This window comes from Suncus etruscus, chromosome 10 (assembly GCF_024139225.1).
Source record: "Suncus etruscus isolate mSunEtr1 chromosome 10, mSunEtr1.pri.cur, whole genome shotgun sequence".
Taxonomy (NCBI): Eukaryota; Metazoa; Chordata; class Mammalia; order Eulipotyphla; family Soricidae; genus Suncus; species Suncus etruscus.
Window position 1 is genome coordinate 4329576 of NC_064857.1, and position 14981 is coordinate 4344556.

The following is a 14981-nucleotide window of genomic DNA, read 5'->3' on the forward strand; positions in this document are numbered from 1 at the left end:
AATTTTATTAAGTGAGAGTTTTCTTAAAACCCATTTATAAAACAAAAATGAAAGACTAAAGGGTTGGAGAGCTCTACAGGCAGAGTGCATACTTTGTATACTTGAGGCCCAGATTCCATTCTGTCTTGACTTCTCACATGGTACTCATCTCTAGATATGACACCTGAGCGTATCACCAGGAGTAGCCCCTGGTCATTTTCAGGTGTGATCTTCGGCCCAAAAGTGATGAGGACAGTTTAAAAATGGAAGCCCTAGGCTTCCTCCTGGCAGTATTCAGAAGGACACTGGGGTCAAACCTGGTTGGTCTCATACAATCAAGTACTTTAACACCTATACTTTCTTTCTTGCCCGTAGAGTCTTCATTTTATTTTTTTTCTTGATAATATTTGGTGGTGGGCACTTAATTCCAAATTTTGTATTTCAGTAAATCAAAACAAAAATCTAGTATTTTATAAACACATATGATCTGTGAACATCGTTATTTTAGTCTACTTACTTACTTCTGTTCTTTTGGCAGCCTGGAATATGATGAGAATACTTCTATTATCTTTAGACCCAACTCAAAGGTAATTTTGGAAATGTTTTTAAATTTTTTGCTGTTTTCACTCCCAGAGTTTCTGATCCAGATAAACCAACGATGTAGAAATTCAGCTTACTTCTCTAGAATATCTTCATTTTTTTTGTCTGATTTACTTTATTTTATTATTTTATTTATTATTTTGGTTTTTGGAACATATGGAACCTATGCAGTCTGTTTTTGATTATTATGGATGTAAATATTTTTAATCTCCGCAGCCTTCTTAAACAAAAGTTATCTTCCTTCAGGTATCACCCCTGACAGTGCCACAGTATTGGGCATATAGTACTGGACATCAAATCTGGCTGCCCACATGCAAAGCATGTGCTCAGCTTGTTGAGTCCTACTGAGATTCTTTTAAGAATAGTAGTTCCGGGCCCGGAGAGATAGCACAGCGGTGTTTGCCTTGCAAGCAGCCGATCTAGGACCAAAGGTGGTTGGTTCGAATCCCGGTGACCCATAGGGTCCCCCGTGCCTGCCAGGAGCTATTTCTGAGCAGACAGCCAGGAGTAACCCCTGAGCAACGCCAGGTGTGGCCCAAAAACCAAAAAAAAAAAAAAAAAAAAAAGTAGTCCCGGGCCCGGAGAGATAGCACAGCGGCATTTGCCTTGCAAGCAGCTGATCCAGGACCAAAGGTGGTTGGTTTGAATTCCGGTGTCCCATATGGTCCCCCGTGCCTGCCAGGAGCTATTTCTGAGCAGACAGCCAGGAGTAAGCGGGTCGGGCTCGGGGGCCCTGGATCTGCTCCGGGCTCTGCCCCGCGTGAGCCTCGCCAACTTGAAGCCCAACCCGGGCTTCAGGAAACCGGAAAGGCGTCCCAGAGGTCGGAGGCGAGGTCGAAAATGTGGCCGAGGCCATAAGGGAGAGCAGCAGAGAGGGACCCGGCCCAGACTTGGCTTTGAAGGCGGCCAAACTCCTTTTTACATCCGAATCCCCAAGTACGGATTCAATGAAGGCCATAGCTTCAGACGCCAGTATCAGCCTCTGAGCCTCAATAGATTCCAGTATCTCATTGATCTGGGTCGTGTTGATCCTACTCAGCCTATTGACATAACCCAGCTGGTGAATGGGAGAGGCGTGACCATTCAGCCTTTCAAGAGGGATTATGGTGTCCAGCTAGTAGAAGAGGGTGCTGACAGCTTTACGGCCAAGGTCAACATCGAGGTGCAGCTGGCCTCAGAGCTCGCCATTGCTGCCATCGAGAAGAATGGGGGCGTCGTCACCACGGCCTTCTATGACCCTCGGAGCCTCGAAATTCTGTGCAAGCCTGTGCCTTTCTTCCTGCGTGGACAGCCCATTCCCAAACGGGTAACCCCTGAGCACCGCCGGCCCAAAAACCAAAGACCAAAAAAAAAAAGAATAGTAGTCCCTTGGGACCAGAGAGATAGTACATCGGTAGGGTATTTGTCTTGCATACATTTGCCATGACTAGCCAGGACCATGTTTGCCAGGACCAACGGTGGTTCAATTCCCAGCATCCCATATGGTCCCCTGAGCCTGCCAGAGGCGATTTCTGAGCGCAGAGCCAATAGTAACACCCCCCCCCCCCAACAAACAAAAGAATAGCAGTCCCTGTCTCAGTCTTTAAGTCAGTGTCCCGTTATTAGTGTTTGATACAGTTAACCGGGAGAATTATTTATTCTTTTGTACTGTGCTTCTAACAGAGTCCCCATTAGTACTTCATCTTTGCCCAACATGGAAGACTGGGAAGGGAACTCAGAAATCAGGCTGTTAATGTAAAGAATCCAAAGAAGAATTCTTCCACTGCAGGGCCCTCTAAACAACTTTTGAGATATCCCTAGTAGTTTTTAGTTTCAGTGGAGCTGAGTGTCACTGTGTCACCAGCCTAAGCTCCTGTCACGCCCACTTTACTAAGTTGAATTTCAGCAGGAGCGCTTCTTACAGCAACTCAGGTAGCTTCTCAATTATCCCACTCCTTTAAAAAACAAGGGACACCAGAGAATCAGTACCATCAGGGAGAGTGCTTACCTTGTAAGTGGTCAACCCGGTTCAACCCTTGACATGCCGTAAAGTCAATCACACTCGGCCAGAAATGACCCTTGAACTCAAGGTAGGCGTTAGCCCTGTGAACCTTTGGATGTAACCGCACAACTCAAAAAGAAAACGAAAAAAAAATCATATGTGATCGCTATCCAGGTTCTTCTTTTAACACTCAGATTTTCTTACTTGTCGACTCTTATTTGCTATCTCATACTACAATAAGGTGGTTAATATCAAGTAAAAAAATTATTATTATTTTTTTTTTGGTTTTTGGTTCACACCGGCAGCGCTCAAGGGTTACTCCTGGCTCTATGCTCAGAAATCGCTCCTGGCAGGCTCGGGGGACCCTATGGGATGCCGGGATTCGAACCACCGTCCTAATGCATGAAAGGCAAAATGCCTTACCTCCGTGCTATCTCTCCGGCCCCAAGTAAAAAAAAAATTTTTTTTTTTTTGGTTTTTGGGCCACACCTGGCATTGCTCAGGGGTTACTCCTGGCTGTCTGCTCAGAAATAGCTCCTGGCAGGCACAGGGGACCATATGGGACACCGGGATTTGAACCATCCACCTTTGGTCCTGGATTGGCTGCTTGCAAGGCAAACACAGCTGTGCTATCTCTTCGGGCCCAAGTAAAAATTTTTGATGGCTAAAGCTTTGGAATATTTTAGAAAAAAATGTGAATGTAGATTACTTTATTAAAACACCATGCGTCACATAGTTGATGTAGTTGATCATAATACATTTGTTTCTAGGTAAGTGACAATATTATTAAAAACTAAAAAAAGGAAAAGAAAGAAGGAAAAAATACAGCAGCAAGGAAATTTGTGAAAATTATTGTATCTCAATGAGGTCATTAAGTCATTGTCAGAAGTCTTGTTGCTAGTTTATCCTTCATTTTTTTTTTTTTTTAAAACGAAGTGTCCTTTGTACTTTTGTTTCTGAACTTAAGGTGGCTTCAGATACACATTGGCATCTAAATTGATATGGGTTCCTTTAGAGATAGCAATATTTAAAAAAATTAGAGTTGGGGACCAGAAAGATAGCATGGAGGTAAGTCGATTGCCTGGCATGCAGAAGGACAGCAGTTTGAATCCCGGCACCCCGTGTGGTCCCCCAAGCCTGCCAGGAGCGATTTCTGAGCATAGAGCCAGGAGGAACCCCTGAGCGCTACTGGTGTGACCCAAAAACCAAAAACCAAAAAAAAAAAAATACATATATATATATGGAGTTGACAAGCTGCTGATTTGCGCAGTTCAGAATTTCCAAACACTGTTGATGATACAGTGGCTTTTGTGGGTCATGGTTTTGGCTGCCAGGCCTTCTGTAAGTACAAGAAGGTTGAGGGTACCTGCACTTCAAAATGTCCTGGTAATTGTCATCCCAAATACCATCATACTTGAAATTTTGATCCGATTAGTGTATCTGCAGAGCCATCGATGAGTGGTGAAGCAGGGCTATTGGCAAAGTGACAATTGTGGGTGATGGGTGCAGCAGGCATAGCTTTGGCTTGGGCCACTTTCTTCTAAGATTGGTAGCTTTTAGTTGCTTGGCTGGTATACCCATAGTTTTTACAGCTTGGTTTATATCTCTTTTGAGAACAGTGAGTGTATGGAGCTGGCCTGTTGAAAAACATATTAATTATAGTGTCCTTGATGGTGGTGGATGATGGTGAGATGGATGGATGGAGGGATGGTGAGCCTTTTTCTGCCGGCCCCGGGCCAAGCACCTGCAACCCCCTCCAGCCAGCAGTCTTAGTTTGATGGCAAGGAAATGATCTATTTTCAAGAGACATCAACTTGATTAAGGCCCTGGCCACCATGTGTGGCTCCTAAGCTTTTAACCTTGTAAGCCCGCTCCATAAGTAGCCCTGCATTCAAGCCTCTCTCTTCCGGCCACCTCTCTTGGTGAAACTTCTCTCAGTCCTCCCCAACCACCCCCCTCCTGCCTCTCAAGGCGAGCAAAACAAGCCAAAGACCCCTCCCAGATGTGGGCAGGTCTCCCTCTCCAGGAGAGCAAAACAGGAAATTGGGGGAGGGGAGGAACACTGGCCAAATGCAGACATAATGACTGCTAGAAAACTTTTTACAAAATATTTAATGCTTCTGGTTAACTTTTCTGAGTACAGTTAAGAATACATATGTGCTTTTTGTTTTATTTTTTGGGTCACACCTAGGATTACTCAGGGTTACGCCTGGCTCTGAGCTCAGATATCACTTCCGTCAGGGAATGGGAACCATATGGGATGCCAGGGAATCAAAACGAGTCAGTCCTGTGCAAGGCAAGCACCCTACCCACTCTGCATTGTTGACAGATTGAACATACATGAATTGTCACATCAGAAGATCGTTCCAAAATAATAAGATGTTGTGCATTCTAAAACTGGACTCATTTTCTATTTTCTGATTCTGTATCCTTTGGGATTGTATTTATTGGCAGTAGTTCCTGGTTAATTTTATTCTCATTTGTTTTATTTTGGTTAGAAATCTGACTATGCCTTTGATGCCTTTTAAATGGGGTTGACAAAGTTTAGGACTGATGAAGAGATACAACAAAGCTGAGTGTAGGTAACTTTGGATGGGAGGGCATATAAAACTTGTGCATTTGGGAGAATTTTTATTAGTATTGACCTTGCATTTTCAGCAGACATTTTAAAGACCTTAATTAAAGCATAGAGTGATTTGACCAATTTGGAGCTGGCATATTAACATCCTAATGTAAAAGATATTTTCCCCCAACCAATTAGGTGAACACAGATGGTTTGGTGCTCAGAGGCTGGTATAACTGCCTGACACTGGCAATTTATGGCTCAGTGGACAGAGTGATAAGTCATGACCGAGACTCTCCACCTCCACCTCCTCCACCGCCGCCACCTCCACAGCCACAGCCAAGTTTGAAGAGGAATCCAAAACATGGTGAGAATTTAAAGTTTGTCTATGTCAATTGCACTTGATAGTTATTATAATGGAAAAAGGCTAGTAAGCTATTCTGCATTATCACATTCCTAAAAAGATGTGAATAGGTATTAAATTTGAAATGTTTATGAGGTAGAAATGTTGCTAGATTTTTGTTTTTTCAACAGTACGTTTCAGATTTGTTTATACATGCAAATTTTACTTCCAAGTTGTTGTTCCCTGGTTGTAAGCATTTTTCACTAAGAAAATATTTCCCGGAGTGTCCCAAGAGAGCTTAGTGATAGAGCCTTTCAGATGCGAGACTGGCGAGGCCAAGAATGAGATCCCAAGCATAGCCTCTGTTCCCTAGTGGGTTTCCAGTGGCTTTCCTATTTGAGATTCTCAATGTCAACATAAAGTGTGCAGTCTTATCTCTGCCTCTCCCGCACCCCCCTCCCCCCCCCCATTAAGTGTGTTCATTGTGGACAACAGCAAAGAGAAGCAAAGAGGAAGACAGATGATTCCAGAAAGCTTCAGGAACTGCCCTGTGAGGCACAGTTCTTGTTTCCCAGGTCTCTTCTCTTCATTTCAGTGCTAATTTCTGTGAGTGGTTTATAAGAGATTAGCTTAGAAGAGATCTAATATTTATATGAGTATTAATATTAAACATCCTATTATAAGAATACATTTGATATTATACTTGAGATTACTAAGGTAAAATGTTGGCCTTATAGCAAGCTTTTTATAAAATCAATGACCTTTTCTCTCCTAAATTGTTGATATAGTGGTGTAAAACAGCTTTTTATCTTTGATGACCAATCACTGTTTTCAACATGCTTATTGTATTTATGCTTATTGTATTCATACATTTATGACTTGTATTTTAGGTCTCATATACGATAGCTATCCAAAAGGTATGGCAGATTACTAATTCTTTTTAAAGCAACGTTTAGGGCCAGAGATAAAGTACAGAGGCAAAGCATTTGACTTGCACAAGACTGACCCAAGTTAGTTCTCCTGGTACTGAGCATGGTCCCCTGGCACTAACTACCAGGTCATCCCTCAGCACAGCACAGCTTGTGTGGCTCCAAATCCTAAAATAATTTTAATTAGTAAAGTGAAGTTGATTCTTAAGATCATACTTTTTTTTTTTAATCTGCCTTTTGTTTTTGATTTACAAGTCATTCACAGTTATATTTAAGGTACATAGTGAGAGTGTATTAGGTCCATTCCCACCACCATTGTTGGCTTCCCTCCGCCACTCTTCCCAACATGCATCCCATACCTCCACCCGTAACCCCCTGGACTGCTAGTGTAATAGGTCCCTTTTGTGTAGAGCTTATTGTAGTATGATCATACACTTCTATGTATCCTACATATGCACATATGTCTATATGTGTTAGTTTCTGTTTTGAAAAAACTACAGATTAAAGAGACTGTAAAGAAATGAAGTTTCCTACTAGCTCTTTTCCTAACTTCTCTGCTGTTATCATCTTTTATAAAAACAGTACCAAAAAAATGAAAAGGAGCATTGGTTTAATCTAATAAAATTGTACAAATTAACTTGGTATAATCTAGATTTCCCCATTTAGAAATGTGCTCATTATGTACAGTCCTGTGTAATTTTAGGTCATGTGTAACCTTGTATAATCACCATCATACTTAGAATATTTTCTTGTATTTTCACACAACTCTGATTTTACCATTTTGTAACCAGTCCCCCATCCATTGCTAATCTTCGGTGACCAGTAATTTATTCTCTTACTTAGATCTGTAATTATTCCATGAGTATTACATAAATGGAATCATCTAGTTTGTATGTCTTTGAGACTGGCATCTTTCATTCATTGTCATTTCTTTGTGGTAGATCCACTATGTTGTGTGTAGTAATAGTTCTTTTTTTAATTACTAGTTTTGCATAAAAGAAGTGTATCAGTTCATTTAAACACTCAACTGGGGCCAGAGCAGTACATGCTGACCCTGGACGTACCTTGGTTCCATCCCCCAGCACCCCAAGCCAGGAGTGATTTCTGAGCGCATAGCCGGAGTAACCCTTGAGTGTTACCAGTTGTGCCCCCCCATAAAAAAACACTCAACCATTAAAGAACACTTATGGTATATGATTTTTTTTTAGAAAGTATATGTATTATGTACATATTTCTGAAAGAAAATAGTATTTTTCTGAATAATGCTCAGGAATATATGTATTTTTTGATACATAGGAAGTATGAAAATTTAATTTTCCTATGATTTATTTGATATCAAGAAGGAAAATTAGATTCTAATAATGTAAAACTCAAGAGATAAATAGAAATTTAATTAAAATGACGATACATTCAGCTCACTGTACTTTAAAAATTAGAAAATTCAGTCCAGAGAGATAATACAGTGATTAAAATACTTGCCTTGCATGCATCTGACCCAGGTTCGATTCCCCTAGTCTGCCAAGAGTGATCCTGAGTGCAGAGCCAGGAGTAACTTCAGTAGAGTGACCCCAAAATAAAATAAATAGGCAAACAAAATTTTATCTCTCTGTCTCTTAAAAATTGAGCTGATGGAGAGAAGGAAGATCAGTTTAATGGAAGCCCCCCAAGACCACAACCAAGGGGACCAAGAACTCCTCCGGGACCACCTCCACCTGATGATGATGAAGATGATCCAGTGCCTTTGCCAGGTCTGAATAAAATTATGCTGTTTTTGACTCTTGTGATTAATGTCAGTGCTGTTTTATTAAAGCACTTTTTATTCATGTTTTTGGATGAAAGGAGAAAAGATGCAGGTGATCATGTCTTGATGACTCAATGGGCCTTCTCCTCTAGTTTGTCTGTGTAGTTGGGATTGTGGACAAAAAAGCTTTGTTGATAAAGAAACAAAACAAGTGAACAAAATAAACTTTTAGACCAGAAGACCAAATTAGTGGTGAACACAGAAGGAAAGGGGAGAAGGAAAGATAAATGTGCCAAGCAAATGCCATATGTGGTGAAGGAAGGAATGAAGATTTTCAATGATGAATATAATGTAGTGTTAAAAATATTGATTTATGCTGATACATACCTGAACTCTTTAAGGTTACACACTAGTGTAACTAATACTTTTTTAAATAAGTTATAAAGATGTGGAGAGATAGAATAGGGTTGAGATGTTTGCTTTGTACGTCTTGGGCCAAAAAAGACCATTCTTAGCTCAATCCCTTGTATTACTTGTGGTTTCTGAACCACTACCTGGTGTGATATTTGAGCAGAGAGCCAGCAATAGGCCCTAAGCACTGCTAGGTGTGCCCCCCCCCCAAAAAAAAAAAAAAAACAAAGAAGGGAGGAGGCAAAGAAAAGGAAAGGAGGGAACAAAGGAAGGGAAGAGGAAAGGAAAGAAAGGAGAGGGAAGAAAAGGAAAAGTAGGGTTCTGGATTGGAGATAGAGTACAGATAGGGTAGGTTACTTGTCTTGCTTGAGGCTGACTAGCATTTGATCCCTGGCATCCTATATGCTCCCTAAAGAATTACCAGGAATAATTCCTAATTGTGTAGCCAGTAGGACCTGTGAGCATCGCCAGGTGTGGCCCAAAACCAAAAAATAAAAATATTTTTTAAACCAGGGGCTAGAGGGAATAGTACAGTGAGTAAATTGCTTGCATTACATTCAACTATCTGGTTTAGATGCTCCGTGCCACATATAGTCAGTCCCCTGAGCACTGCCAGGAATGATCCCTGAACATAGAGCCAGTAGCACTACCACCAAATATGGCCTCCAGAATAGTAAAACCTAACACAAGCAAGTAGTAAGAGCTGAGGAGACAACTAAAAGTGCTATAGGCCATACCTGAGTGCAATCCCTGATACTTCCTGGTTCCTGTAACACTGCCAGGTGCAGCTCAGCCTCGCCAGGCCCACCCAGCACTGCTCACTGGATCTGAGCTCCAGCATTCAAGCCCACATTGCCTATAGCTAGCTATGTGTCACCAGGACTGCCCCATGACCCTGGAAAATAAGCAGTTTTAGAAGAGTTAAAAACAAAATCCATTCAACTATTTCATGATTGAAACGAAGGATTCGTTTCTATCAGGGCAAGAACTAGTGCACTTTATACTCATTCTATAAATTGGTATAATGTGTATCAGCGTTTTCTTAAAAGCAAAGAATTCTACACTGTTGTAAAGGATATTTATAAGCTAGTCTTGCAGAACACCACTGCTGCTTTCCATAATTAAACCATTAGAATAATCTGTGTGCTTTACATCTCAACTTTTCAGTATCTGGAGACAAAGAAGAAGATGCTACTCATCGAGAGGATTACTTTGAGCCCATTTCTCCTGACCGGAATTCTGTGCCCCAAGAAGGTCAGTACTCTGATGAAGGAGAAGTAGAAGAGGAGCAGCAAGATGAAGGGGAAGATGATGAAGATGATGTCGACGTAGAGGAAGAAGACGATGAGGATGAGGATGATCGTCATACTGTAGACAGTCTCCCCGAGGAAGAGGAAGATGATGATGAGGAGGAAGGTGAAGAGGATGAAGAAGGTGAAGGTTAGTTATTAGATTATGGTTTTGATTCATTAGGCATTAACTTTAATGGAGCAGTGTAAAGAATTTAGAGCACAGACTGATGATTTTCAATAGGCTCAATCATTGGAATGTCCCTAGGCCCAAGGTTTGACTAGAAGTGGACTTTCCATCTTAATTTTATATCAGCTGGCAGATATTTCTCTGCTCAGCCCATAGGTTTGCATCTTTTAACAGGTCGACCTGAAATGATGGATTTTCATTCACATATCTAGTCCCTACAGAGAGGTTGACTTACAACTTATATTAATTGCCCTTTCACTCCATCAGCTTTGTAATTTCCTATCAGCTAACAGATATTTCTTTGTTCAGCCCATGGGTTTGCATTTAATAGGTCAACCTGAAATACTTTAGATGGATGTTCATTCCCATATCTAGCCCCTGCAGAGAGATTGACTTACAACAATTTATTATAATTGCCCTCTGGCTCCATCAGCTTTGACCAGGGAGGCAGGTCCAGGTGCAGTGAATACATAATAATAGAGATTTGGTGGGCTCTTTTCATAGATCTAGGTGGGTGATTTGGGTGGAATTCCTAAAGTCTGCAACCCAGATACTTTTAGTAAATTCCACATTATTTGTTGAAATTCAGGGTGGGAGAAGAATTCTTGTAATATAGCAATGTGTAAAAATGTGATGTGGTCACTTTAGGTTTTTTTTTCTTTTAAGAACAAAAAGTGAGAGTCAAACTAATTCACATTTTTAGTAATGTGCCAAGGATTAGCATGTTAAAGCATTTGTACAAAATTATGTAATACCTTGTATTCTTTCCTAAAATAATGAGGGTGGAGTCTATTCTGTATAAGGATCATTTCAATATTACAGGGACCTTTTTTTTTATTTTACAACATTTAAATATGTTATTTATCTTCAGCTTCCCCCACCCCCCCTCCCCCCCATTCCTTGTCACCAAATCAGTTTTTGACTTACTATATTTGGCAAATAATAAAAAGATGTCAGGTCAGCTGTTATTCAGAGAACATTTTTGTAGAGAAAGTTGAGAGAATTGAGATTTCATTATTTTTAATTAGTTTCATTACTTGGGGAGTTTTCAAAGCAGTGATCAAGAGGCTGGGTGCTTTTTCTTTTTTTTTTTTGTTTTTGGGCCACACCCGGTGATGCTCAGGGGTTACTCCTGGTTATGCACTCAGAAGTCACTCCTGGCTTGGGGGACCATATGGGACGCCGGGGGATTGAACCGCAGTTCATCCAAGGCTAGCACAGGCAAGGCAGGCACCTTACCTCCAGCGGCACCGCCCGGCCCCGCTGGGTGCTTTTTCTGATGATTCTCATCCAATCTGGCTGGCAGTTCAGTTGGTGGGCCGTGTGATGCTGGTAGGTGGTGCTTGGAAGTCCTTGAGAGCCATATCCAGCAGTTGGTGGGGGTTTCCAGAGCTGCACCATGATGCTTGGAGCCAAAGATCGAGCCAGAATCAGCCAGCCACATACAGTGCAAACACATCAACCGGTTTAATTTTATTTTAATAGATTTATTTTTACTAATTTTATTTAAATAGATTTAATAGTTTAATTTTATTTTTAATAGATTTATTTTTATTAATCCTATTTAAATATATTTAATATTTAATTATTTCAACAGACTTCTATAATCCCTTAAATTTAAATATGATATTGGTAAGACTAAATGGTTTTTTGAAATATCCTAAGAATGGTGGTACAGACATAATACTCTGAAGACATTTTTCTTTCTTAGTTGTTACTACACATATTTATCCTGCCACATAATATTAGTGTTAAGTGCAAAACAAGCATGTTTTCTTCCCCCCAAAAAACCAAAACCAAAAACATGTTTTCTGACTCAAGTCTTAATTATTTGAAGAAAAGTGAAAAGTTGCATATGCCATAAGAAAGCTTACATGAAGAAGCACTTTAATGAACAATTCCACTGAAATATACAGTGGCTGGAGAGAGAGTACAGTGGAGAGGGTGCTTGCCTTCATTCAGTCAACCTGTGTTTGATCCCTGTAACCTCGTATGGTCAGCTATGATCCCTGCATACAGAGCCACGAGTAAGCCCTGCGTAACCTCCCACAAACCCCAAAAGGGAAAAAGGAATAACAGAGTTAGAGATTTGTAGTAGAAAAAGTAAAAGTTGGAGATATAAAATTAAATTATAAGAAGGATCTAGAGGAGCCAGAGCCATAGTACAGTGGGTAAGAATTTGCCTGAGCATGCCAACAGTAATTCTTGAGCACTGCTGGCTGTGACCCCAAATAAACAGACCCAAAAAGAAGACTTTAGAAAGACTTGTTAAATATTTGGGATAGGGGCCGGGCGGTGGCGCTGGAGGTAAGGTGCCTGCCTTGCCTGCGCTAGCCTAGGATGGACCGCGGTTCGATACCCCGGCATCCCATATGGTCCCCCAAGAAGCCAGGAGCAACTTCTGAGCGCATAGCCAGGAGTAACCCCTGAGCGTCACAGGGTGTGGCCCAAAAACCAAAAAAAAAAAAAAAATTTGGGATAGCTTTGTATTTATCATGCTAATATTTTACTTTAATCTTTTTTTTTTTTTGTTTTTTGGGTCACATTCAGCAGCGCTCAGGGGTTACTCCTGGCTCCACGCTCAGAAATCGCCCTGGCAGGCTTGGGGGACCATATGCGATGCCGGGATTTGAACCTCTGTCCTTGTAATGAAAGGCAAACGCCTTACCTCCATGCTATGTCTCCAGCCTTACTTTAATCTTTGGCTACCCGTTTTTTCCTCTTATATTAACTTTAAAGATCATGTATTAGTTGTTCATACTCCGTTTGTTCCAGGGCCAACCCCACTATCAGGGTAAACTTCCCTCCACCATTGTCATAGGATTCCCACCCATTCCTGAGCCTACCTCCTTGGCAGGCATAAAATAATATATTTTATATTGCTTGTTTACATGTAAGTGGTAATAAAATTATATTTTTAAGTATTGCAATAAGAAAATTTGTGAAAATTAATATAACTCCCAGTGAGGTCATTAAATTATATTCAGAGGCTTGCCGTGCAATTTGTTGCTAGTTGATTTTCTGCTATTTGTTTTGTTTTTGAATATTAGGTGACTTTGAATTCACATTGACGTCTAAATTGGTGTGTTCCTACTGGAATGACACTTGAAAAATTTGGAGCTGTTGCTGGGCCATATAAGTGATTCTTGGTTAAGGACTTTCAATCTACTTTATATTGTGGCTTTTTTGGGGTGTGGTTTTGGCTGCCAACTCTTCCAGAAGTATGAGAAGATGGGAGAGAGGGTACACTCCAAAAGAAGTCCTGGTTTTATTTATCCAGATACTAGCATACCCAAGTTTTGGGCAGTATGGCCTCTGCGGAGAGCCATAGTTGAATCGTGAAGCTGGATCATTGGTGAGATGGTGATTGTGGGTGGTGGGTGCAGCTGGTATGGCTTTGTCAGAGCAGGGACTTGGCTTGCCCTTTCCTCCCAGCCTTGCTGTTTTCAGCTATGTGGCCGGTGCATCCATGATGTTTTATGGCTCAGTATATGTCTCTTTTTTGAGAATAGAATGAGTGTGTGGAGCTTGGCCATCCTCTTTTTTTTTTTGGGGGGGGGTGTGTGTCTTAAAATGTCTTCTTGGCCATTTACCTTTTTTTTTTGATTTTTGGGTCACACCCAGCAGTGCTCAGAGGTTCCTCCTGGCTCTATGCTCAGAAATCGCCCCTGGCAGGCACGGGGGACCATATGGATGGCGGGATTCGAACCACGTTCTTCTGCATGAAAGGCAAACACCTTCCTTACCTCCATGTTATCTCTCCGGCCCCGCCATTTAATTATCTTTACCATTCGTTTTAGGGGCATGGAGAAGAGCTTGGGGAATCTGGGGAACCTAACCCAACAGTTCCAGGCCAAATGATTGTATGGCTGGGCCTGAAAATACTGCAGTCCTAGGACCACAGAGACCACCTCAAGAGCCTCCATAGCCATACTCAGTAAGGAGAGGGGGACCATGTGGTACCAGAGATGAACTGAGGTTCTGACATGCTGTGCATGTCCATACTACTTTCTCAAACCCAGGAAAGCTCCTGGGGATGGTGCAGGAGCCGTGGTACCACCTCAGGAACCTAAAATACTTACGGAACCAAACTACCAATCTAATATCAGGAGTGACCCCTGGGGTCCCCCACACAATTTGGGACAGTTACATATCTCCGTATCCTCGCAAGAAGAGTAGCATATATTTTCTTTTGGAAGATAGAAAGTGTTTGGATCCTACCCAGCAGTGCTCAGTCGTTATTCCTGGCCCTGTGTTCAGTTGTTATTTCTATCAGTGCTCTAGGGACTACATGTGGTGCAGGGGATTAAATGGGGGTCAACCACATCAAGGCAAGAGCCTTAACCCCTGGTATTCTCTCTGGGCCATATTTTCCTTTTCTTCTGTGTTGAAAAACTTATTAATTATCGAGTCCTGGATGGAGGTGGGCGATGGCGAGATGGAGGGATGGCCTTTCTCCTCCAGCTTCTCTCATAAGCTTTTAAGCAGCCTATTTCAGCCGTCCAGCATCTCAAACCTGTTTCCTGTCTCCTATGCTGCCTACTCCAGCTGAGCCTCTCGTTGACTCCCCTGAATCCCCCATCTGCCTTTACTGGTGAGCAAAACAGGAAGTTGGGGGAGGAGAGTAACATCTGCCCCTTAAAAAACAAATACAGCATAGGTTATCCTTTGTTTTCCTGACTTCCGCAAGGCGGAACCTTAATATTCCCATAAAAAGTGAGAAATTAAAGTATCAGCATTTTCCAAAAACATAACTTTCTGCAAAATATACCTGTAGCTTAAATTTTCTTAATGCTTATTTACCAAGCACTATGCTGGGGCAGATGTTACTTCCCTCCCCCAACTTCCTGTTTTGCTCACCTGGAGAGGCAGACCTGCCCACCTCTAGGAGGAGTCTTTGGCTTTCGGTTTTTTGTTTTGGTTTTGGGTCACACCCTGCAGCTCTGGGGTTACTC

General features: G+C 41.6%; 2 protein-coding genes across 2 annotated transcripts in view; both read left to right on the forward strand.

Moving 5' to 3' along the window:
• Positions 1–14981, forward strand: part of VIRMA (vir like m6A methyltransferase associated) — a 74224-nt gene that overhangs the window by 15563 nt on the left and 43680 nt on the right. Inside the window, exons 4-7 of the mRNA XM_049781903.1 lie at positions 518–566; positions 5322–5490; positions 8021–8143; positions 9715–9987. Of these exons, the coding sequence (XP_049637860.1) occupies positions 518–566; positions 5322–5490; positions 8021–8143; positions 9715–9987 (614 nt within the window). The remainder of the gene's footprint in view (positions 1–517; positions 567–5321; positions 5491–8020; positions 8144–9714; positions 9988–14981) is intronic.
• LOC126020464 (39S ribosomal protein L15, mitochondrial-like) lies at positions 1292–4018 on the forward strand (the record flags this gene model as incomplete). Its single annotated transcript, XM_049781938.1, has 2 exons — positions 1292–1885; positions 3863–4018. Coding segments are annotated over 2 exons (750 nt in total), but the record flags the coding sequence as incomplete, so codon positions are not given.